General features: G+C 28.2%; 3 protein-coding genes across 4 annotated transcripts; 1 reads left to right on the top strand and 2 right to left on the bottom strand.

Annotated features, from left to right (window-relative positions):
• The first annotated feature begins 233 nt into the window (after positions 1-233).
• Positions 234-5,066, top strand: LOC126832891 (NADH dehydrogenase [ubiquinone] iron-sulfur protein 3, mitochondrial). Its single transcript, XM_050563923.1, has 6 exons — positions 234-406; positions 551-634; positions 1,429-1,676; positions 2,112-2,357; positions 2,425-2,601; positions 4,710-5,066. Exons 1-5 carry the CDS (start codon positions 346-348, stop codon positions 2,584-2,586), a joined length of 801 nt encoding a protein of 266 aa, XP_050419880.1. The 5' UTR covers positions 234-345; the 3' UTR covers positions 2,587-2,601; positions 4,710-5,066.
• LOC126832890 (N(G),N(G)-dimethylarginine dimethylaminohydrolase 1) lies at positions 2,735-5,609 on the bottom strand. The gene is made up of 6 exons (XM_050563922.1): positions 5,183-5,609; positions 4,674-4,776; positions 4,185-4,282; positions 4,026-4,121; positions 3,234-3,362; positions 2,735-3,171 (listed from the first exon to the last, which is right to left on the bottom strand). The coding sequence occupies exons 1-6, from the start codon at positions 5,441-5,443 to the stop codon at positions 3,040-3,042; spliced, it is 819 nt and encodes a 272-aa protein (XP_050419879.1). The 5' UTR covers positions 5,444-5,609; the 3' UTR covers positions 2,735-3,039.
• A 3,445-nt stretch (positions 5,610-9,054) lies between these two features.
• Positions 9,055-22,327, bottom strand: LOC126832888 (glutamine synthetase 2 cytoplasmic). 2 transcript variants are annotated; one of them, XM_050563919.1, is made up of 8 exons: positions 22,186-22,327; positions 12,654-12,847; positions 10,834-10,995; positions 10,595-10,740; positions 10,392-10,520; positions 10,047-10,246; positions 9,485-9,624; positions 9,055-9,267 (listed from the first exon to the last, which is right to left on the bottom strand). In XM_050563919.1, exons 2-8 carry the CDS (start codon positions 12,838-12,840, stop codon positions 9,119-9,121), a joined length of 1,113 nt encoding a protein of 370 aa, XP_050419876.1. In that variant the 5' UTR covers positions 12,841-12,847; positions 22,186-22,327; the 3' UTR covers positions 9,055-9,118. The 2 variants fall into 2 exon arrangements, with proteins under 2 accessions (XP_050419876.1, XP_050419877.1); XM_050563920.1 differs by lacking the exon at positions 22,186-22,327 and adding an exon at positions 14,570-14,698.
• Positions 22,328-23,217: the final 890 nt, after the last annotated feature.

Genomic DNA, 23,217 nt, shown 5'->3' with positions numbered 1-23,217 from the left:
AACTACCAAAATAGAGTTCTAGTTATTGAACTAATAATTATACATCACAGTTTAACCTTTAAATTAAGATTTTGTAAAAAATTGCCTATACTTTACTCCTTAAAAATTAGCGGTGAGACGCCCTCTTAATAATTACAATTTTTGTTTTTATCTATTCTATATAGTGATAAATCTTGTTATCAATTTATGATGTTATCATTGTTCTAAAAACATACGATAATTTTTTTCACGAAAGCAAGACGAGACCTACAAATTATCACTATCGCGATTTGTTAATTTTCCGCACATATTATTTATTTCATTAAAGTTCAATAAAATATTTTGTAATAAATATATTTTGTAAACATGGCTGTGCGTATAGTGAACAGAATATTTCAACAATCTAAATATCTTGGACTTCATAAAGGTAATGTTGAATATTATATTATATTTTTTATTAGCAATGTTGATGCAATTCAAAATTGCCTTTGATAAACTTAAATCGGATGTGTTATTTAACTTTTACAAATTTATGTTATAAAAAACAAAACAAATATTTACTTTAATTTAGTTGCAACTCATACATTCGGGGTGCCAAATTATATTGCCGGTAAGGTTCGATTTCAAAGTACAGAAGCAGCAAAGGAAACTAAGCGTAAGAATTTTTTAATATCTATTTTAACTTTTTAATACTGTATTTATTTGTATATGTATACTATTATTAACACCATATTATAAATGAAATTAATGTCTATTAGTAACATAAATGATTAGATATTTTAAGTTGGGTACAAATAAATCAGTCTACAGGATCTTATGATGATATTATCAGGATATTGTGTTGTGTTACTAAAAAAAATAGGAGAGTCTGTGCGTTGGGTAACAGAGAAAATGAGGTTGATTTACAGGATTGTACAAATTCTTATAACTAAGTGATATAATCACTTAAATTAAACTCCGATGTAAATCTCTAAATGACAGATGGTAGAAATATTATGATAATATTATTTAGCAATATAATTGGTAAAAACTGTTGTAAAGACAATAATGTTTTTAAAATTGTATTTTTTATTATTATGGTATAATTTACTCATATATCTTAATTGTTATACATCATTGTTAAAACAATACCTTCTCCATTCTACATAAATACAAAAAAACACCATTAATGTAAAACCAGTACCTTTTCAGCTTCGCAAACTAAAATATACAGCGTGACTTACTAACTATGAACCAGTCAATATCTTAAAAGATATTAGAAAGGTTTGAATTAATATTTTTCACTCTCACTGTTATTAGATAGCCCAAAATGTGATGTACACATTTTTAAAAGAAATTTCATTGAAATAAAAAAAAAAACAATCATATTATTAGGGTGTTGTGATATTTTACTTTATGTTGGCGCCCTGTAAAATATTCACTTAACAATTTTGTTATTATTGTTTTTAGCAACTGTTCGACAAGTGAGTGAAGTAGTAAAACAAAATTTGGCAGAATTCGGTAAGTATGTTGCCGAATGTTTGCCAAAGTATGTTCAAAAAATACAAATAGCCACTGGAGATGAATTAGAAGTACTTATTGCGCCAGAAGGAGTTTTACCTGTATTGCAATTCTTAAAAGATCATCATAATTGCCAGTTTGCAAATTTGACTGACATTTGTGCCGTAGATATCCCATCGCGCACAAACAGATTTGAGGTAATTTCTGTTTACCCAACAATTCATATTTTACAAGCTCTTTTTACATATAATTCAAATTGAATAAAACAATTTTTACTAATAGCAAAAATAGCACGTTTGGTCTGCCGATTAAAAACAACATCCCAGCTCTTGTTTTAGCCAAGTTGATATTCTACTATTTGTTAGGAGCTTCAATTTGATATGAGATAAAAAGAATTTTGAGTTATTCAATTTCATATTATTATAAAAAAAATTTTTTAATCATAATTACATATATACTTACGCAGTAAAGAAACGCAAGTTTTAAAATTCAAACAAAAATATTGGGAGTTGGTAAAAAATAATCTAGGTTATTAAGTTATTATAACCAAAAATATGGGTTTTATTGGGTTCATGGATACCCAAAAAATCTAGCTGTACTTTTTATAGTAATTACTTTTTATGTTTAAACAGATTGTATACAATTTACTCTCCGTTCGTTTTAATGCGCGTATCCGAGTGAAAACATACACTGATGAGCTAACTCCAGTAGATTCAATCACAGCCATATATGAAGGGGCTAATTGGTATGAGCGTGAAATATGGGATATGTACGGCGTATTCTTCAGCAATCACCCGGATTTAAGGAGAATCCTGACAGATTATGGTTTTGAAGGTCATCCATTCCGTAAAGATTTTCCGCTGTCCGGTTATGTTGAGGTCTGCTGTTGGTACATACTATTTATTGGATTCAATATTTAAATATTTTCTTATTTCTAATTTTCAGGTGAGGTACGACGATGACAAAAAAAGAGTCGTTGTGGAACCGTTAGAAATGACTCAAGAATTCAGACGTTTTGAATTGTCGACTCCATGGGAACAATTTCCCAACTTTAGAAATGCTTCCCCATCCACTGAAGAGGTGCCGGTAGACAAAGAAAAGAAATAATATACTGATAAAAAGGTACAACGTACTAATGATGTTAATAATTCCACAAAACATTTATTATAACAGGTTTCTTAATAATATAAAATAATTTATATTTTAATAGGTATATTATTATATGAAGTTTCATATATATGCTCAACATAAGTATTATATAGGTGAATATTATAATTAATACTTTTAAAAGGAACAAATTTAATACTATACTATTATCAATATAAATATTATGTAACATTCAGTTATTTTTCACATTAATTCCTTCTTGCAAAAGTCAATGCAATAATACTTTAATTCGTGCTGAATATTATTTTTTCTATAAAATAACTGAAATCCAATATTTGTTAAATTTTGTTCAGCACGATTTGTTAAGTTGTGTTAAACAATTATGCATAGAATTAGTGTTAAAAATAATACTGACTTAGGCAAGAGATTCACTATATTATTAGTTCAGTGCATTTATAAGTTTCTGATGTGTTTGGCGCGCCTTGCTAAAAGGCAACATGAGTTTAAATTTACTCCGTCACACTTCAAAAGTTCAGAAATGTCAACTGATTGTAGAGAGATGTCGGATATTTTTTCATTTAAAACCTAAAATATAAAAATAAAAAGTTACAACATTTTGTTAGTTTTAGAAAAAATAAATTCTTTACCTTAAAAGATTTTGGTATTTCTTTCGCAGACCGATGAAGTAATGTTCCATTGATATACATAACATTAGCAGCTTCGTCTTCGGGCAATGTTAAAATTTGATAACTATAAGTCGCTTCTTGTTCTAATAGCTAACCAATGAGATTTATCAGTTTTAATGGCAAATAATAAAAAAAATTTTATAAATTAAAGAGTACAAAAATAAGGACTGTTTATGAGGACGTCATACTCCCTTTTAAAAAAGAGTTAGATATAATCAATTTTCATCATAACCTTAAATTAAAAGTAAAATTAAGTTTTAAGTACAGTAATAAGCACACTTCTTAGGTTCTGAATTATTTTTATTAGACTATGATAGCACCTAATATGAATGGTTTTTTGCTATTTTTATTCATTGGTATTTATTAGCTATAGGCTGCTCTATTTTGTCTGTAAAAAATAAAAATGTTACACAACAAAGAAGGTTTTTTTTTATTCTGTAATTTAAACACCTTTTTATTAATTAAAGTAATTAAAAGAGGAAAAAGTAAATTTAAAAAAAATAAAACTATTAGAGATGTTGCAAAAACTAGCATCATACAAGGTGTTCTAATATTATAATCGCATTTCATAAAATTCAAAACTCTAATGACTACTCAAAAAACAAGTATTACGGTTAAAGAAAGCTAGTTTCCATACCTAAAATTACACCTATGCGACACCAAACCTTTAAATGATCAATTTTGTAAAAATTGACATATTTTATTATTTGCCTTGTACTCTTCAATTATATAGATTTAGTAAATTGTAATTACTTTAAGAATATGTTTTGATTCTTCACTTGATCCAACACACATAACATCCGGTCCTGCCATGGAAACAATGGTTTTTAGATGTTTGTTTTCTTTGACCTTTAGAAAACAAAATACCATATGATAAATTGTATCCTCCTATATAATTTATGGAGTTTTTACCTTAATAGGAGCACATGGATATTCTGGAAAAGCAGACGCAACCGCTACTGCTCCAGATTCATTTGTCCATTTGGTTATTCCAATAAAGAATTCTCTGCCTAAAATATTTTTAAGTTTATTATTTTTACACTTAAAGAAATCATACAGCATTCGGTAACGTTTTAGTCATTATGTTATAAATTAATACTGACAGCATTAATAATGGTTATGGTTAGGTCAAAGTGATAAATTTATATTAGTTGTTATACTATAAATAGTGGGTTGAATGCTATCTCCATTAAAACCACTTTAAACAGTTAAAATGTATAACAACAGGATATGTTAAATTTAATCTATTCTTTGTTATAACGGTGGTTTGGTTTTTTGCTTAAGGACAATAATAGTTAAATTTTAACAAACAAATTTTCAAAAACACTACAAAGTATAGTAATAATAGTGAAAATAATTTTTATACATTTTTATTAAAGGTAATTAAAATAAACAAAATACCAGTAAATAATATATCGCTTCCATGTAATTTTGCAGATTTGTTAGAGACTTCAACAATAGGCAATCCAATTTCTTTCTTCAACACGGCACGAATAATATCAACCTGAAAATTGAAGCATTTTAATGTAATTATAGTTGAGGTACAATGTTTTTATATCAGTTGTTCAAATAATTAATTTGTTATTTCTTAACTACTCTTTTCAAAATAAATAGTTGTTAGTAAACAAATACTGCAAGTATCATTTCTACAATATTATATATTAGTATATTTAAGAGCGGTACTTTGGTTGTATTTAATTTTCAAGCTTTACAATCTAATGTTTGTCCTTATTAGAATTCTCATAATATACAAAACTTGACGTCTACGCTAATATATTATGTTTATTTGATTAATGGGTCTTCAACTTCGATCAACTTTGTACCTGTAATAAATTGTCAATCTGCCCACTTGTATGAATCCATAAGTTGCTGTTGACACTGTTTATTTAAAAAAATTAAGGACTGCTTACTTCTTTAGCTCGATCGGGTTCAGAAAGTTTAGTTATTATTGCGGTTCCGTTGCACACAAACGCTGTATCATCCACAAATACACTCCAAGGCGTATTCTCGTCTGGTGGCATTTCGATTACGTCCAGACCAATGTCTCGCAATATTCGGACATAATTTTCATGTTGTCGTTTGGCTTTATCGTAATCCAACGACGGATGATGTTCTCTAAGCGAATGCGGTATACGGCTAACCACAGCATGTGTATACCGAGAAGTTGACATTTTAATTATATTGCAAGGCAACGTGAATAACGTGAATGAACGTCTTTCCAACCGTATTCGTTTGAGCCTTACTACAGCTATTAGTCAATAGGGGCACTATTCACTATACGAACAATATTTTGTTTATATTATAAATGAAGACTGATAATATCTTTGACTTTTGACGTGCTGTGTTGGTGTATTGATATTAATGTGTATAATGTAGTGTTACCATAACAGCTACTTGAAATTACGGTGCACACGGTATTTCGAAGTGCTGTATATGAATACAGCCTAATACCAGTATATACCTAATGTATATATCTATATAGCAAATGAATTGTACATATTATTTATTAAGCACTATGAACAGAATCAAAATTCAAAGGAAAATCTTTGTCACCGGACATCAAGAAAATCCTAGTTAAAAAAACATTGTCATCACCATACTATAATAATGTTTCAAACTAATATCAGTTTAAAATTTTAAAAGTAATGTAAAAATCAATTTTAACTATCCAATAAAAAAAAAATATTTAAATAAGACGTTTGAAAATTACTTTTTTGCAGTAATTATCGCCTGTAAGTTAAAATACTTCATTATAATTTGACTAAAATAACTTAAAAAACGTAAGATAAAAGATGCATTTAAGTAAAATTGTTATAAATTAATGTATTTATTATATTGGATCTATTAGGTGTTTACTGCATTGGTAAGTCAATAAAAGAATAATTGGACGATTTTATGATTAGTTATTCTTCTAATCCCATTTCACAGTTGATAAAATAATATAACGGTTAATTATTTAAAATGAAATCGATTAAGTCATTAGGAATCAATATCTATTCACCATGACTCATCTGCACTTAAAAGAAAAACTAACATTTAAATTACATTATAAAAATGATAAATGATTGAGTTTAGAAGAATAGAAATCACTTCTCGGCAATTACTTATTAGTTATTAGATAAAGTTAATTTATTATATTCGTACAACCTAATAGTTAATTATTTTTTCATTTAAAAAAAATAAATTTTAATAAGTATTTTAGAGCAAGATTAAGCTTATTAGGTCTGTGTTAATTCATTGTAATCAATCTAGCCCTTAAATGTAAAAACAATTATTTATATTACTTTCACACACTTTAAAAAACTGCACAGATTAATTCATTCTAATTTATATTCAATATTAAGTTAATTAATGACCAATGTCCAAAATAATTCTAGTTTAGAATTAAGTAAATACTCGAATATGCTTCGTGTATTTTACGTGTGTCTTTGTAGTGATTTTTATTTTTTCGAAATTTACCATTTTACGATTTATAAATATAATTTTTTTATAAATTTATAGTCAGGTCAAAACTAATTTTTTTATGAAACTACTTGCTACGTTTTATGACTACGCTTAGGTGAACGCCACTGCACTAATTTTTAAGGAGTAAAGTATAGGCAATTTTTTGGTTAAACTGTGATGTGTAATTATTATTAGTCTAGTAATTAAGACTCTTTTTCGGCAATTCATTTACTTTTTGGACTATCGCAGCATTTTTGATAGCGATTTAAAAAAAATTGAATCTAACCAGAAGTACGCATATTATCTATTATCGACTTAAAAATAATAGTAGACAATTTTTTTTTACATATTTAAAATAATGAGAACTTTATCTAGGTTCTCTCATCGGGTTTTTTATATTATTATAACCAAACATTCACAATTTATATTTTTACTCTAAATCTTTTTTGCTTTTTTTAAGTGCTTTTATTTAATGTGAAATTTAAGTTTCTAAAATAACCGACGAAAGAATTCGCTTAGACCTACACTCTTATCCTCTGATCCATTAACGATTATTTTTAAAGGATATGACGTCCTTTTAAAAAGTACGATCGGATAATATTGGTTCCAGAGCCAACCCACGACAGAGATTCTCATTTCACATTTATATTATATTATATCGATTTTGGTTAGATCGAATGTGACCTTCATTGTTGAAAACGTGTCTATTATCCACTTTAATCTTTGTTAACAATGTTAGTGAAAATATTTTTACTTACTAAAAATAGTTATGAATATGTGTTTCATAACCCAGAGTTTTCATATTACTCATCTCAACTCAATAAGTTGCATTTCTCACATGTTTTCCTATTCATTTAGACTAATAATAATAATTTTCATTTGACAAAGCCAACACATTAAGATCTGAGACTGTCACAAAAGTTCTTGGGATATTGTTAAAGTTGAAATTAATCTAAAAAAATGCTTTAATCAGCAGAGTTGGGCCTTGATCGAATCATTTTTTATTTAGTCTCTAGATGTAGCGATAATTACAAAATGTAAATTGTAATCACGGTTATTCGATTGTTTATAACAAAAATATATTTGTTTCATTTTATTACAAACTATTGTTTGTTTACTATTCGCGAACACCATCATTTATTATTTACGAATATTTGACAAATATTTACAAATAATAATTTGTTTTTTTTAAATAAAAAGCTTATTAGGATTTTTTTTTTATTTTTAAATTAAAAATAAATGTTTTGTTATGTATGAAATGTATTTTAAATAAATTTAAAATTAGGGATAAACGAATTATTTATTGAGGTTTGAAGTTAAAAATCGTACTGTTAACGAATAAATAACAGATAATGTCCAATTCTGCTTGTACTCGCATGAAACTATTATACATTGTTTGAAGTAGAGACTCGGTTACGATACATTTTTGTAAATTAGTCTAAATAAGTCAACCGCCTTTTAAGTAGCTTTTGAAAAATTAACTTTAAATTGTCATTTCAATTTTTCGAACATTTTTTCATTTTTGTCGTAGGATGGCCATTTTTTACAAAAAATGTGTTTTAATTTACAGTTTAGTAGCTAATTAATTAATTTTTTGTCAATAATTAACATTGGCTCATTAACATAGAGGTTTTTCTTTTACTTTGTAAAAATAAAATACACACAAATCGATTGGAATCCATTAAAATATCATTTATTTAACAATCTCAATAATAATGTTAATAATATTTTTTAATTATGTATTGTCCTTATATCGCTTATATATTATATTATTTTAACCGGGGAATAAACGAATTATTTAATAAAACGTTTTTTGTATCATATTAATAATAATATGATGATGACAATGTGATCACGTATTTTATTGAGACACTTTTGTTTTACATCAGTGACCTGTATATTGTCATTTATAACGTCAATCATCGAAATACAGTCAGACATTTTCAGACATTTAAATATTTAATACAACAAAAATCGATAATTTCCGAAAATTCTTAATCCCAAAAACAAACTTGTAAAATTCATTAAAAAAAAATTACATACTGTACATGATTATACTAGTTATACACCTAAATAAAACAACGATTGAAGGTTTTAACACAAAGGATTAATAATAAAATATATTTAAATTCAACAAACCGTAAAAAGTATATAATATAAAAATTATGATTGTGGTTTTTCTTGTTTAATACAAATTGATAATATAATTGTTTTTTTTATGATAAACTTAGACAATATTATGTATGATGTCTGATGTTGAAATAATGTTTAAGTTATCCAATTCTGAATATAGAAGGAAGTAAGGAAGGTGCAGTGTTGATATTATGTTTTGTGCTAGAAAAACATTTTTTTTTTTTTTTAATTTTTGTTAAGGCCTTGTGGCCATGGCTTTCGATGAAGACTTATTCGTCAAGACAACAGGTGCGAACGATAACTTCGGCCACTCTGTAAGGGTCGCAGTTGGACGCAGGTCTGCGGTCTTCCAAGTAACCTTTTTTTTCTTCGGCACAACCTCGAGGAATTCGGATACTACATCCTCGGTTTGCTACGCCTAAAACACATTCCCCAGTAAGTTTATTACTAAGGCTGGTAATGTAATGCTCTATCTATACAATTTATTCAAAAATAAATGAAACGGATTTGTAACAAAGCGAGCATCGCAAAACTAGCTTTGGAAAATGATGCAAATTGCATAGAAATCCCAGCTCTAGTTAAAGTATATAACTATATGACTAAGGCCTAAATTAAACCCTTGTAATGGTACTCACCAGCCGAAAAATCGTGAATGGACGAAGTCTCATGTTTACCAGTCAGACGTCTCTCGTTGTCCCGTCCTTCGTTAGGGTCGTACGCCTTAATGTGTCTCATGTGTTGTTTAGACAGCTTATCGATAGCTTTTTCAATCTCGCTAAAAAAAAAAAAAAACACTACTCGTTAGTAGCCCCTATAAGAGCATTTTTTTTCTGGAACAATACAGGTGTCAATGTTAAAGAGGACTATTAAATGTTATAATGTACTTAAACTAAAACTCAAACAGTAGAGTATGTGAAAGATGTTCTGAGAGTGACGTGTTGAAATAAAGAGAGTGATTATAAAGAAAAAGAAGTTACAGGCAAAAAGTAAACCTAAGTGCCGCTATGGGACGTGAGTTCATGTCATGGAGTAGAAAGAAAAACGTAGAGAAGATACAGAGAATGGGGACTAGGGTAACACTTGTACGGGATATTAACAGAGTTGGCAAACCCTAAAAATCTGTTTTTATGGAGTTTATTTAAAAACTTGGCAAACTCTGTTAAGTATTTCAAAACTTGTACAAGATCCCAAACGTACATTATTCCGTTGTTTTCTCTCATGGCGACGGTGGAGAAGTTGCAGTGAGCACCAGCTCCGTTCCAATCTCCAGGCACTGGTTTGGGGTCGAGTGTCACTACAATGCCAAATTCCTCGGCAACGCGGTGCAGAATGAAACGAGCCATCCACAAATGGTCACCGATGCTGATGCCCTCGCAAGGACCAACTTGGAATTCCCACTGGAAGTAAAAAAAATTATATTTGTTATTCGTCGTGTACTTAAGTCGTAGGCCATTTAAAAAAATATTAACCCAATTTTTAATTCCAATTTCGGAATTTCATATGAGCTAATCGAACATATTTTAACATGTAATTGGTAGTTACCTGGGCTGGCATGACTTCGGCGTTCTCTCCCGATATGTTAATTCCGGCATACAAACATGCCTTGTAATGAGCTTCGACAATGTCTCGTCCGTATACTTTGTCGGCGCCAACACCACAATAGTATGGTCCCTGCGATGAGTATTTCAAATCCGAATATTTAACATTATAAATTTCAAATATCCATTTCAGACCAAAACACATACCTGTGGGCCGGGGAATCCAGTTTTGGGCCATCCGAAAGGTTTGCCGTCAGTGTCCAACAAGGAGTATTCTTGTTCAATACCGAACCACGGTATTTGGTCAGCGGCTTTGGTCATGGCGTCTAAAGCACCTTTGCGATGGTTAGTTTCTGGAATTGATTATATAAAAAACAATGAAAATTCTTTAATGCTAATATAATAATGCCGCTTTTGCGACTTGAAACGGCAATCAAAATATATACCAGTCGGGGTGTGGTCATGCTTGTAAGTTTCACACATAACGAGTTTGTTTGGCGACAGCCTGAATGGGTCGTTAAATATCGCCACTGGGTACAAAAACGTGTCAGAATTTTCACCTTGGGATTGGTAGGTAGAACTGCCGTCGTAGTTCCAAATTGGAAGATCTAAAATAAATAATAACTCATATAAAGTTGCTTTTTTTGTTGGCAAAAAAAAAAACCACTCAAAAAGCATAGCATAATTTGTATTTGCTTAGCAATTTTTTGGTACATATAAACCGTTAAATAAAGTTAAGTCTGTGATTTTACTTTTTTACTTAATGCTTCTTTTCAATGTATTCAATTTACATTCTCAGATTTAGGGACTGATTTTATACATTTTTTACAACTTTTTGCTGTACTTTTTTATTACTACAAGTTTCAACCATTTTCTAGTATTTAAAAATAATATATTATATTTTAGATAACATCAAAGCATAAATGTAAGTATGATCGCCTACTTAGTTATACATTTATTAACAACACGATACAATACTAAGTAAATGGCAAATGCGTATCATATTATATATATATATATATAATGCTTTCAATCATAGTGTCTTTTATGAGACGTCTACTTTATTGTTGTACTCTAATTTATACATAATAAATGCCTCAATTCAATAAAAAAAACTAGAACTTGTACAAAATCATAATAAGAACACTATTCACTCTAAATAAATGTCCATAGCAATAATGACATGACATGGTGGTACAATGATAGAACGCTTCCACGTAGTGTACCCCGGTTAACGTCTTTAGACGGCTAAAGTTCTATCACCCCTCTGGCAGTGCCATACGAATAAATAAAAATGACATGACATGATTTTTTTTTTCAAAGTTTAAACGTGTTTCTGTTAAAAATACAAAATCTGCAAAAAACAGTTTGCCGACAGTGAAAAACCAACTATAGTCCCAATTGTTTTCCCTATACAATGAGTCCTACCTCTTATCATTTTTTTAGCTATAACGTCCTAAAATTACGGCTAAAAAATACAAAAAACAAAAAACTTCCACCATTGGAGGAGAGAAATAGGTATAATTTTAACATGAAAATATTGCCGTAAAGGAGAACACCAAATAAACATTCCTTATAAGTTTCAACTCGATCCGACCATTTCTCTCGAAATTATAGCTAGTAAAAGTTAAAAATTGAAAACTCGTAATTTTTTTTTGGTTTTCCTAATTTTAAAATTGAAGCAGTTACGTCCATTGTAAATATATTTAAAAAAATAGTGTTGTCAACAATTATTTTTTTCTATCTTTGCCCAAACAATGCGTGTTGTTATTTATTATATTATTAAAATACATGACATGTTTATAGACCTTGACTACAAATTAGTTAGAATAGGGCGTATATATTAGGCATCAATTTATACTATAACGTCACGAACTATAAAGTACACATGTGGGTCATTGGGAAAGAACAAATTGTTTTCAAACTGACAGGATATCCTAATCCCGAGTGTGTGGCCGCCAGTAAAATTCCATGGCACACATTTTATTGATGAAAATAAATTTTAACAGATGTCGTTATTTTTTTAAACTACCTATTATTATACAACCACTACAATCCGTTGGACATTGAAAACATTATGAAACGTTTCATACAAATGTCACAATAGTAAATATTTTATGTTGTTGTAGTAACAAAAAAAAAGAGCCGTTTAGCCAGTTAAAATAATAAACATATGTGAGTAGTTAACCCAAAGGTAATTTTAAAATTTGTACTACAGAGAGCTATAGAGGTGATCAATAAAAAGCAAGACACTTCACTATTTTACCTTCTGGTTTAGTTGGCACGAAATCCAAAGTCCTGGACTTGGCTCGTAGACTTTCTCCAGTTCCGTCTATCCACACGTACATGACCTGCACTTTGTCCTTGGGCTGGGGCAGTTGCTGGAATCTTGCCGCAACATTCTTGTTGATGGCATAGTTGGGGGATGTTTCCAATAATCCGTTACCTGGCATGGTTAAACTGTATATAGGACATACAAAAAAAAAATTAATTACAAACTTATACGTGACCACTACTTTAACTAATATACTAGTAATTATAAGAAGAAAACCAAATTAATGTCTACAATTTATGAAATAGTGCGACTATAGCAGAGGGTCAAAGCAGAGTCGGTAGTAAATCGGTATATTTTAAAGCCCATCCCAGCTTAGTTTTTTTGGGTAAGTAATAAGACTAAAAAAGTGTTATTATTTTTAAATACAATTTGTAGACATGTATTTCAATTATAAATATTTGGGGAAAATATGTTAAAAAGTCAAAACTAAATGAGAACATTTTAAAACTAAAAAACATCGAATACTATGAATATTTTTTAATTCGTCGATTTTTCGTTCGGTATTGTTACTTAACATTTTTTATCTTTTATTTAAAAATGTGTTTATTTATCTGTATCATCAATAGGTAATTAAAAATCATAGCATCTTTCGGTTCCTTTTGTAAATTTTTGGACTTTTGATGTAGTCCCACCATATGCCTAAGGGTTAAGCTTAAGCCCAACAAAATCCATATTTTTAGTTAAATATCAAACATTTGCTCAAGCCTAACCTAACCTAAGTTTGGAGGTTTCGTTCTTTTCGCCCACTCTTGCCTAAAGTGAAATACATAAATCAGAGGCCACACATTCATAAGAACCCTGAAAGGAAAGGGCTCCTAACTTCTGTTTCACCCTTCATTCTTCCGCTCATCTCCTCTACTGCTATTTCATTCAAAAACTGTTTCAAATATATTTTATATATAATTTTTTCTTAAAAAAAAATCATAACGTTTAGAACTATTGTTCTTGGAGCAAAATAATTCATTTACAAAAAAAGAAAAAAATGTTTAGTTAACCCTGTTTTTTAAATTTCATTATAAACAATAATCGTTACTCGGTATTAGTTGAAAAATGCAAATGTGTTAACACATTCTATAACTTGTCTTTAGGCGCATTGATATTTAATACTGGGGAGTCGCTGGTAAGTTAGGACACTGGACACCCCCAAATTTATACATTCTCAACTTTCCCGCTCGTTGCACCAGTATGCAAGAGTTTAATAACTAATAAGGCCTTAGTAAAATAACATGTATGAAATGACGTGGCACAAACAGAGATATCCCCCACCAAAATCTCTCTTAACAACAAATAATCAGACTTAAAATACATTTAAGTATAATATTTTATAAACATTGTGCATACAAATGATAATCACTCCTTAACATTCGTTAGGCATTAGAATACTTCTCATACAGCAGAAAAAAACATGTTGTGTAAAACGATTTCAAACATTTTATGGCAAAGCTAATATATTTTTAAAATATTATTTTATCTATTTTCATTTGTCAACATAATATGATGTATAGTCCTTACTAAAATGTGTGTTAAATGCATAACACGGACAAGGTCATATTATCTTAACCGTTTATTATAGACGATGACCTAGAGACGATGTATTTTGTGTCGCTATTATAACTTATTTTGAACAGAAATCCCACACATATAATATTATAGTAACACATATATCTGTAATAAATATACATATAATTTGTATAATTGTGGGTATATCCATAAAATATTTATATATTTAATAAGTTTGACTGCAGACTAAATATAAAAATCTATATTTATGTATACGAGATCGTTATAGCATTGGACTGTGCGAGTGTGCGAGTACATAGTGTGTTGCAAAGATAATGACGACTTACCTATATCAAACAGACTGAATAGCTACTTACGCGAACCTACTCTATATTGTGCGACTGTTTTTGTAATAAACGAGACAGCTGTAACTACGGATAAATGTGCGCGAAACGTGTGTAATTATTGTAATGATAAAATTCACTTTGTGTCATAAAAAAAAATAATAAATTGCAACAAATTCTTAGGCTCAGCAAGCATTGCACAAGCACGAGATGTTTTGTGAGGGTGCAGGGTAGACTGAGACGCGAGAGAGATATGTATACAGCTGGTGGCGCCATTTATTGATTGCGAGCCACAGCGAAGTCCAAAACGTGGTGTCAGTAAGCAACGACAAACGAGGGTCAGCCTGGCCTTCTTTGTTAATGTACAAAACAACAATATTATACTATATACAACCACCCAAAGACCAAAGGTTTATAATATTACACGTAATATATTATCTTACCCTAGAAAAGATCTAGTCATTATTTTATTTTTAAGAGATTAAAATTAAAAAGGCATTGAAATTCAATAATGTATTCAGATATAAATGCGACTAGAGTTCGGCAAAATTTAAATAAGATAAAATAATAGATATGCAGTGAGACCCAAAAAGAATATAAGTGATCTATGATTTCTGTTCAATTTTATAGGATGGCAAAATAAATATTACCCATATCTACAATGTGTTCTTTTGTGCGATATTGATTATTTTCCATCAATACCTCTTTCAAAAAAACCTATTGTAAATATAAAACACAATTTATGAATATTTATTTACTTAAATAATCTCTCTCTTATTTTCTGGTTAAAATCTGATGAATAGTTAATTATAATACAAAATACACTTACACAACATTGTAAGCTTAATGGTTGATAAATCAGTACTTTCTGAACTTTGTAAAAAAAAAACAAAATATTTTAACAATAAAGTGAAATGTTTGTTATAAAACAAAAATCTAATTTTTATTAATGTACTTCGAAGTATAATTTACAAGGAACCAAAAGAGTCGTATTCACAAAATTTATAAATTACGTTTAAATTATAATTGTAATACAAAGCGATAAATTTCTAAATATTCGATAGCCTATCTCTAAATAATATTGTCGTATAAGTCAAAGTGGTCCATCCATTTGTAGGTTAAACGGATTTTGCTCATTTAAGGTTTATATAAATTAGTATTATAATTATTTCAGTAAGGTTAAAAATACACTTTTGCGTATTTTTTTCAATTATTCAAAATTTAAATAAAATTACAATTCATTTTAAAAAATACTAGTGAAATTATAACAGTGGTGTTTCTTGTTTACAAAACAAATTGTGTAAAAAAATATAGTATCGACTAGCATACAAATGTCGTACATAAGTAGCTTAGACTTAGTAAACTTCATTTGAAAATATAAACAAAAACTTCATGTTTCTCGCAATTTTTTATGTTTTAATGCATTTGTATTACATTCAATTAACGGCACTCTCGGGCAACGATCTTCCGAAGAAAACTTGAATTCATTATAGAATAATTACTTAATTGAAACCATTAGACAACAGTACGCGTGTAATAAATAATGTTGTTGTGTTTTTCAAAATAATTTGTTAAATAAAAATGACAGCAATGTCTACAAGAAAATAATTTGACAAGACCTATTTTCCATATTAAAACGTGACGCGGTAAATAAATTTAAAAAAAAACAAGTATACAATTATTATACACCGAACCGTTTAAATAAGTTATTATTAAACATACTTCCTATAGTTTTTGAACACAAAACTTGTAAACCGGTTTCGATTGTAACACAGTATCTATACTATGAATATGATAATATAAAAATAAAATAATTCTAGTCAAACGAGTCATGACCATATTATACACAATTACCCTTTGGGTAAAGACAATTAGGTAATAACATACCAATATGAAGTACTTCGAAAGAGTCAAGAGAAAGCTTCAGATGTAAATGTGATATTAAATCATTTTTATCGGTATTCTTATATAGTTCAATACCAGTAAGAGTTCACAAATAAGGCAATATTTTCTTTGCATGCTCGCACTGAATGAATCGAACAAGAAATTAAATATAAAATTACAACGGTATATAATTATTAACTGTTCATTACAGCTGATTGTATACATTTTTTTTAACCCGCAAAAATGGTTATATTCATTAAAAAATATTATAGAAATCCCATTAATTATATTTAATAGCGCACAACGTTTCTATAAAAAATGTACCTACTTGTAAAATATATAATGTGTTTATATTTTTCTGTTATCTCCGAGCATCATATTTTATTAACTCAGAATAAAAATGTTTGTTTATGAAAGAGAAAACTCGTTATTCAAAAAAACAAAATATCTAAGGTTAAAAAAAATAATTTATAATTATGAAACAAACATGTAAATGTTAACATGATATTACAATTAGTATAAACAAGTTAAATTCTAAATTAGCGGTTCATTATTATTAGTACAATACATCGGTAACCGACGGTTTTTAATGACTTATATTTATTTCAGTACAAAACACGTCTTTTGGTACGTCTACTACTACATTATTTGGTGAACTACTAATCCAACAACAGGTATAAATTACACCTAACGGCTATCCTATCTAATAGTTATTCTCTATAGTTCCACGCTCATAAGTCATAATTGTGTCGTTAAGCAGAATTTTTAAACTAGGTATTCACAATATTAAGCCAGCAGTTCTACCAAACGTGTCTTTTGTACGAACGATTAGAAAATGTATACAAAGTGTCGAGTCTGTCCAAAACTCTTTTTCTAAGCCTAAATCACAAAGTTTCGAAAGTTTATAAATACGTACTTGCAGTACAAAAAAAAAACAGCCACATAAGAATATTCCACACCACATATTAAAAATAGGCGACTGGCGATTCTTTATTAAAACTTTATATATTTAGCTAAAATTATATATACTTTATCTAGATTTTGACAAAGGTGATTTTTGATAAAGTTTTTAAAAACTAAATTATAAGACATTAAATTTAAAACAAACTAGAAGCTCTTTAACTTTGTCGAAATTATTTTATTTAAAATCGTCAATTTTAAAAATAAAGATAAAATCTCAACCTCTAATTTGTTATAAATTATTTTTATTAGAAAACTTCTGTTCTTTAGAAAAATGCGACAATGACTATTTTTATTTTACTTAAAAATGTACATAATATAGTGAGCAAATATTATCTCCAGACAGAGTATGTGTTTAGATGTTGCGAGTAATAACATCAATAACAATAATATGTTGTTAAATGTAACTGTCAAAACTGTTTACATGTTAAAAAACAATTGTTGTTTGTAGTAAATAGTAATTACATACCCGTATCAGTGTTTCAAAATATCATATTAAAATAATAATTATACGTTTGGAAGTTAAATCAGTAGGTAACGACTAACGAGCATAGTATTCCAAATAAATACTCAGTTCACCGAATACTAATTAGATATTACTATTTTTATTTATAGAAAAGAAAAGTTGTAAATATTATTCAAACAATTTTTACAATCATGTTTATTTGGCTATGACGTATACGTCACCATTATATTATTTTATAATATGTTATAAGATATGTATTTACCACACAACGTCGAGGTTGTTATTTAGGTGTTTACGACTAAAATGATAAAGCACATAAATGTTTTTTTTATTTGTGGAGATCTACTTAATTTATATCTAAGGTATTTACTTTTAGTGTCGAGCATTATATACATTGTTGATTAGCTGTCAGTTTTAAATTTATACAAATCTGCGATTATACAACTTTTTGTGTAGGAAGGTGTACTGACCAATCTACTCGGTTACTAATAACGAAAAAAAATCCAAAATTAATTATTTTCACCTTGAAAATGATCTTACGATAGTTAATCTAAATTATTTTTAACTACACCTAAACGTATTAGCTTATATACTTTATGGCTTTTAAAGTTGTATATATTCTAATAATTATATATTTAATTTACATACTAACATAGTGACATTTGTTAACAAGTCAGTTTTCCTGCAATTAAATAAATCGTTTTATAGTTTATTTAGGTTTACGTGGTAAACTATTGAAACGCTTAAAAATACATAAATAGTAAGTAAAGGTTTACATCTTTATCTAGTGATCGTAAGAACTACTTTATTGTAACAACTCATACAAGAAAAACAATTATATTTCTTATAATATTAAATTAAATAATATTATAAAACGAAACGAATGCGTAATTGGGTAATTCCAAATGGGTATATTTAGTTTGATTTTAACATAACTATTATAACCACCGTTGTTATAAAATCACATAACAAAGGTTTTATGAATTTGTTAAAAATACAATCTATTGTTGTAATTACTTACAATGCCTATTATATACGCAAACCATACACTTGCAAAGTCCATAATAGGCTACTAGCCGGTATGTCTAACATGAACATATTGCAAAAGAAAGAATAGTTTATATAATATTATATTGTCAATACTATAAAGATAGCTAAAGAAATAAAATAATAAAATATTTTTTAAAAAAACCGTAACAACAAAAAATAATTCACTCTAGCATCTACACTTTCGATATTGTATTTTCTTTTTGTGGTTAAGGTTGGTTTTAAATATTTCATTATTTTATTCCTTAACTATATATAACTACAATAGTTTTAGAGTTATTCTAGATTTAACGATAGACATATAGACTTAAGAGCGGTTTAAATACGACCCATTACCAGAATTAAAAAAAAGATGTTTTATGGTAATATTACCAAGTTTATTTTATTTTATGGGTACTTGCGTAAACGTTTTTTTTATCTACATCTATACAAAGACTAACTCTGATACCGACTATTATTCAAGTGCAATAATATAATAGTATAATATAGGTACTACATTTTTTAACGCTTATCTAAGGTGAATTTAGTGACATAATAATATAATAGCATGTATATGTATCTAGCAGTATCTAGTTTGTTTAATTTTAATCGTCGGTTTCAGGTCGAAGTTTAAAAGTTAAGTAGATTAAAAAAACACTGTTACTGCAATGATATGATGTGTCAACAAAACAATTATGATAGGTTCGATAAAGGATTATATAGAATTTTAATTTTGAATTTTTTTTTAAGTGTCACTAATGGGCGACTTCTTTATCAAATCTATCACATGTTTTGTATTATATTATCACGTATACTTCTTGTGCTTTAAATTGTACAGATTGATAATTTCTCAATAAAAAAAAAAAAAAAGATAAGGTAGAGATACTTGCTGTACAATTAAAATGTACCTAAACCAAAGGGCTAGACAAAATATAATGAAAGTTTAAAACAATAAGTTTAACACTAGCGAATTTAAAGTATATTATTTTTATGGTTTTGCTGATGAAGAGTTGATTTACAAATATTTAAGTAAAACACTTTAATTTCCCCAAGTTTTCAACTTAAAAAAATATATGAATAGGCGGTTTTTGGAAAATTTTCGGAAACCAGCCGAATCAAATATATTTCTTAATACTGCAATCACTTTAGTTGGAAAAAGCCATAACGCCGGTGAAGATGGTATAATATTTTTGACTGTAATTGTATAAAATGTTTTTGGCGGGGTGATAAGAATTGTGATGACTGATGTATACAACTATATAAGCAGGGCTTAAAATGGGAAAAAATTACAGGGGGGACTAATGTCTCCATGTAGCTTAAAGCGTTCCATATATAATTTTATGTATAATGTCTAATGCATATAGTATATGTAATATAGAAACAGTGATTGTGTAACATACTCATCCCACTTTTATCCCTGAATAATGTTCAAATATGTAATTTATTTCATAAAAAATTTAAATCACAAATGATACAACATTTTTAAGAATAACTCGTGTTTTATATAAATTTAACATTTTGAAAGAGAATATTTTTTCTAATAATATTAAGTTGTAAGTAGTGGTTGTCTTTTAAGAAAACTAAAAAAATCACCCAGACAAAAAATATATACATCAGTAGTGTTTTTAGTGCTTTAAATTGTACAAGAAAAAATTCAAATTCTACGCATGGTGGGGTGAGCATGCTTAAAAAATCACACATTCACACTTCACCTATTTATATATGTTATCATTTATTGGCTAATCGAATACCTATTTATCACAGTATAGCCATTTACAATAACTAAGAAAATCAATTAATTTTACACATATATTAGATAGTACATAATTTGTATTAAATACATTTGATAAAAGTAAAGTAACAATCGATAAAAAAATAAAAACCAACATTTAATCTCAACGGAATTCTGAATTATATTGACTAATGTTTAGTTATAATTGGAGCGGTACGGTGTACCTTACGAATAATTTGTTAAAGGGGACGCTTTTTAACCACCATTGGAGGTAAAGGGACTGAGTCCCCCTGCGCCCCCCCCCACCACTTTAACCCCTGTATATAAGTTAAATGAACAATAGGAGAATTAAATAATAATATTAATAAATAAGAAGTACAACGTAATAAGTACAAGAAATGCGTTGAATGGTTATTTTTTATATCGGTGTCCATGGAAACTGCAGTATAATTTATTGTTATACATTTTATTAAACACATATTTTTCTTACGTTAACGCATTTAAGCGTAAATTGATAAATACTTTCAATTTGGTTATGAACGATCGTGTTATCTTTATGGAACATTCACTTTTCACGTTATTATCTCTAAAACCCAGAGACTTTTAACATTGTATCTATGACGTAGGTATAACCACTTGTTATCGACTTTATTAGTAGACATTATAATATTAAAGTACAAGTTTCAACGCGTACCCGTATACGCCCTGTCGTTCTTATCTCTTGGGTCATTACTCGTTGGTCGTTATAACATACTAATTTCCATAGTAATCTAAAAAGTTCTATAGTGAACGCACAAAATGATATTCGGAATTTATTTGATAATAATCGATTAGCACATGAAAATAATTATAAAACCATCAGGCACCATCAATTCGTTGGGCACAAACATTGGAAGTATAGGTACCGGACGATAAAATTTGAATATTACCTAATATTGGCTATGCCATTTTGGTCAATTCAAACTTAAAAAGAAGTCATAACCGAAAATGATATATATTTTATTATTATGAACAATAATTAAACCAATAATTAGAATATATTTAACGGGTTTAAAATATATAAACTACAAATTATGCAGCGTTTTATTTCAGCGGTTGGACAGATTTTTTTTGTAGGACAAAGAATAATAAAAAAAAAAACAAATAACGTGCTCTTGAACTGATTTGGCCTCATGATAATGATAAATACAGAACTCGCGAGTGAGTGACTACAGACTACGTTCGCGATAAATAACTTTTGGTCAAACGCCAAGATAATATAAATCTATTTATACATTTAAAAAAAACTTTAAACAAAAAAACTATACAAACGAATATACGGTATATTATTCAATCATAAAATTAGCACTCGATATAACCGCCGGTGTTAATTTTAAAGGACTGATTTGATTGCAAAAAAAATCAAGTCGATTTTATACAAAAAAAGTAATTTAAAAAAATGTAATTTTTACTTAAATTTAAAAAAAAACTTGCAAAATAAAGTAGGAATTCGCACATAGTGACATAATAGTAACTAATAACAATGATAGTGTAATATGTAAGAGTACTCACAGTTGTTTGTTTGGAGATGTGCTGCTGTGAACGTCAAAACGCCGACTACCAGTTTGTTGTTAACAAGCAACAGCCGACTGCCGAGTCACGCCAAGAAAAAACCACTTGTAGATTACACACATTAAAGTGCAGGCGCAGTAGGAAAATATTACAATGGAACGTACATAGGATAGAACAATAATAGTTTTTATCCGTTTTATCATTAGACATTAATGCACATTATTTTGATTTGCGTACGATGGTTATACCGAGAAAACCTAAGCAAATTACATTTAAATAAAAAAATAATAATTTGCAAATAATAGGAGCTATTTGAAAATATTTTTATCTTATTTAAAAATTAAAAAATGGATTTTAAATATTTTTTATTTGAGTTCATTTAAAAAAAGTATTTATCTAAAATAATATGTCTTTGTATATAATAAAAAATATTTATTCTGAGTTTTTTTTTTAAATACATTTTTATTTTTTCATTACGATTTAAATAGTTATATTGTATTTTCTAGAAAATTCCTATTGGATATTTTTTCAATACAAAAATACTATAAATTATAATTTTATTATATGGTTAATGGTTTTGTTTTCGGTACTTTCTAGAAAGGTACTTCAAAGGTTTAATTCAAATTTTTATGCGCCATACGTTTTTATTATTATGATTATTACTGCATTAGTGTATCATTAAAATAATTGCGGATTAGAAGCAAACGAACAAGCGAAAACATCGACAAAGCAATTGAACGTGTGTTCCATAATTCATGTGATGCTACAAAAATGTAATTTTGTTTTTTTGTTGTACTGATTTGTAAGACTAACAATGTTAGTATCATAAAGAATATTATATTTATAAAAAAAAACAAAGCAATTTTAGAATTTTAGTAAGTACCTATGCGTAGTCTTGAAATTATGATTTTTTTTTTAAATCAAATATTTAAGGTGGCAAACGCATAGTTTACACAAGATTATTATTAATCTGTATTTATATACGATCCATTAGTATTTTAAGTTGAATAAACTTTAGTTCAATACAATTTT

Source organism: Adelges cooleyi, unplaced genomic scaffold (assembly GCF_023614345.1).
Source record: "Adelges cooleyi isolate 19-005CV unplaced genomic scaffold, UGA_ACOO_1.1 ACOO_flye_CR_arks_rails_tigmint_CR_PRNA_167, whole genome shotgun sequence".
Lineage (NCBI taxonomy): Eukaryota > Metazoa > Arthropoda > Insecta > Hemiptera > Adelgidae > Adelges > Adelges cooleyi.
The sequence above is the reverse complement of the archived record's forward strand: the minus strand, read 5'-3'. Positions and strand labels throughout refer to the sequence as shown.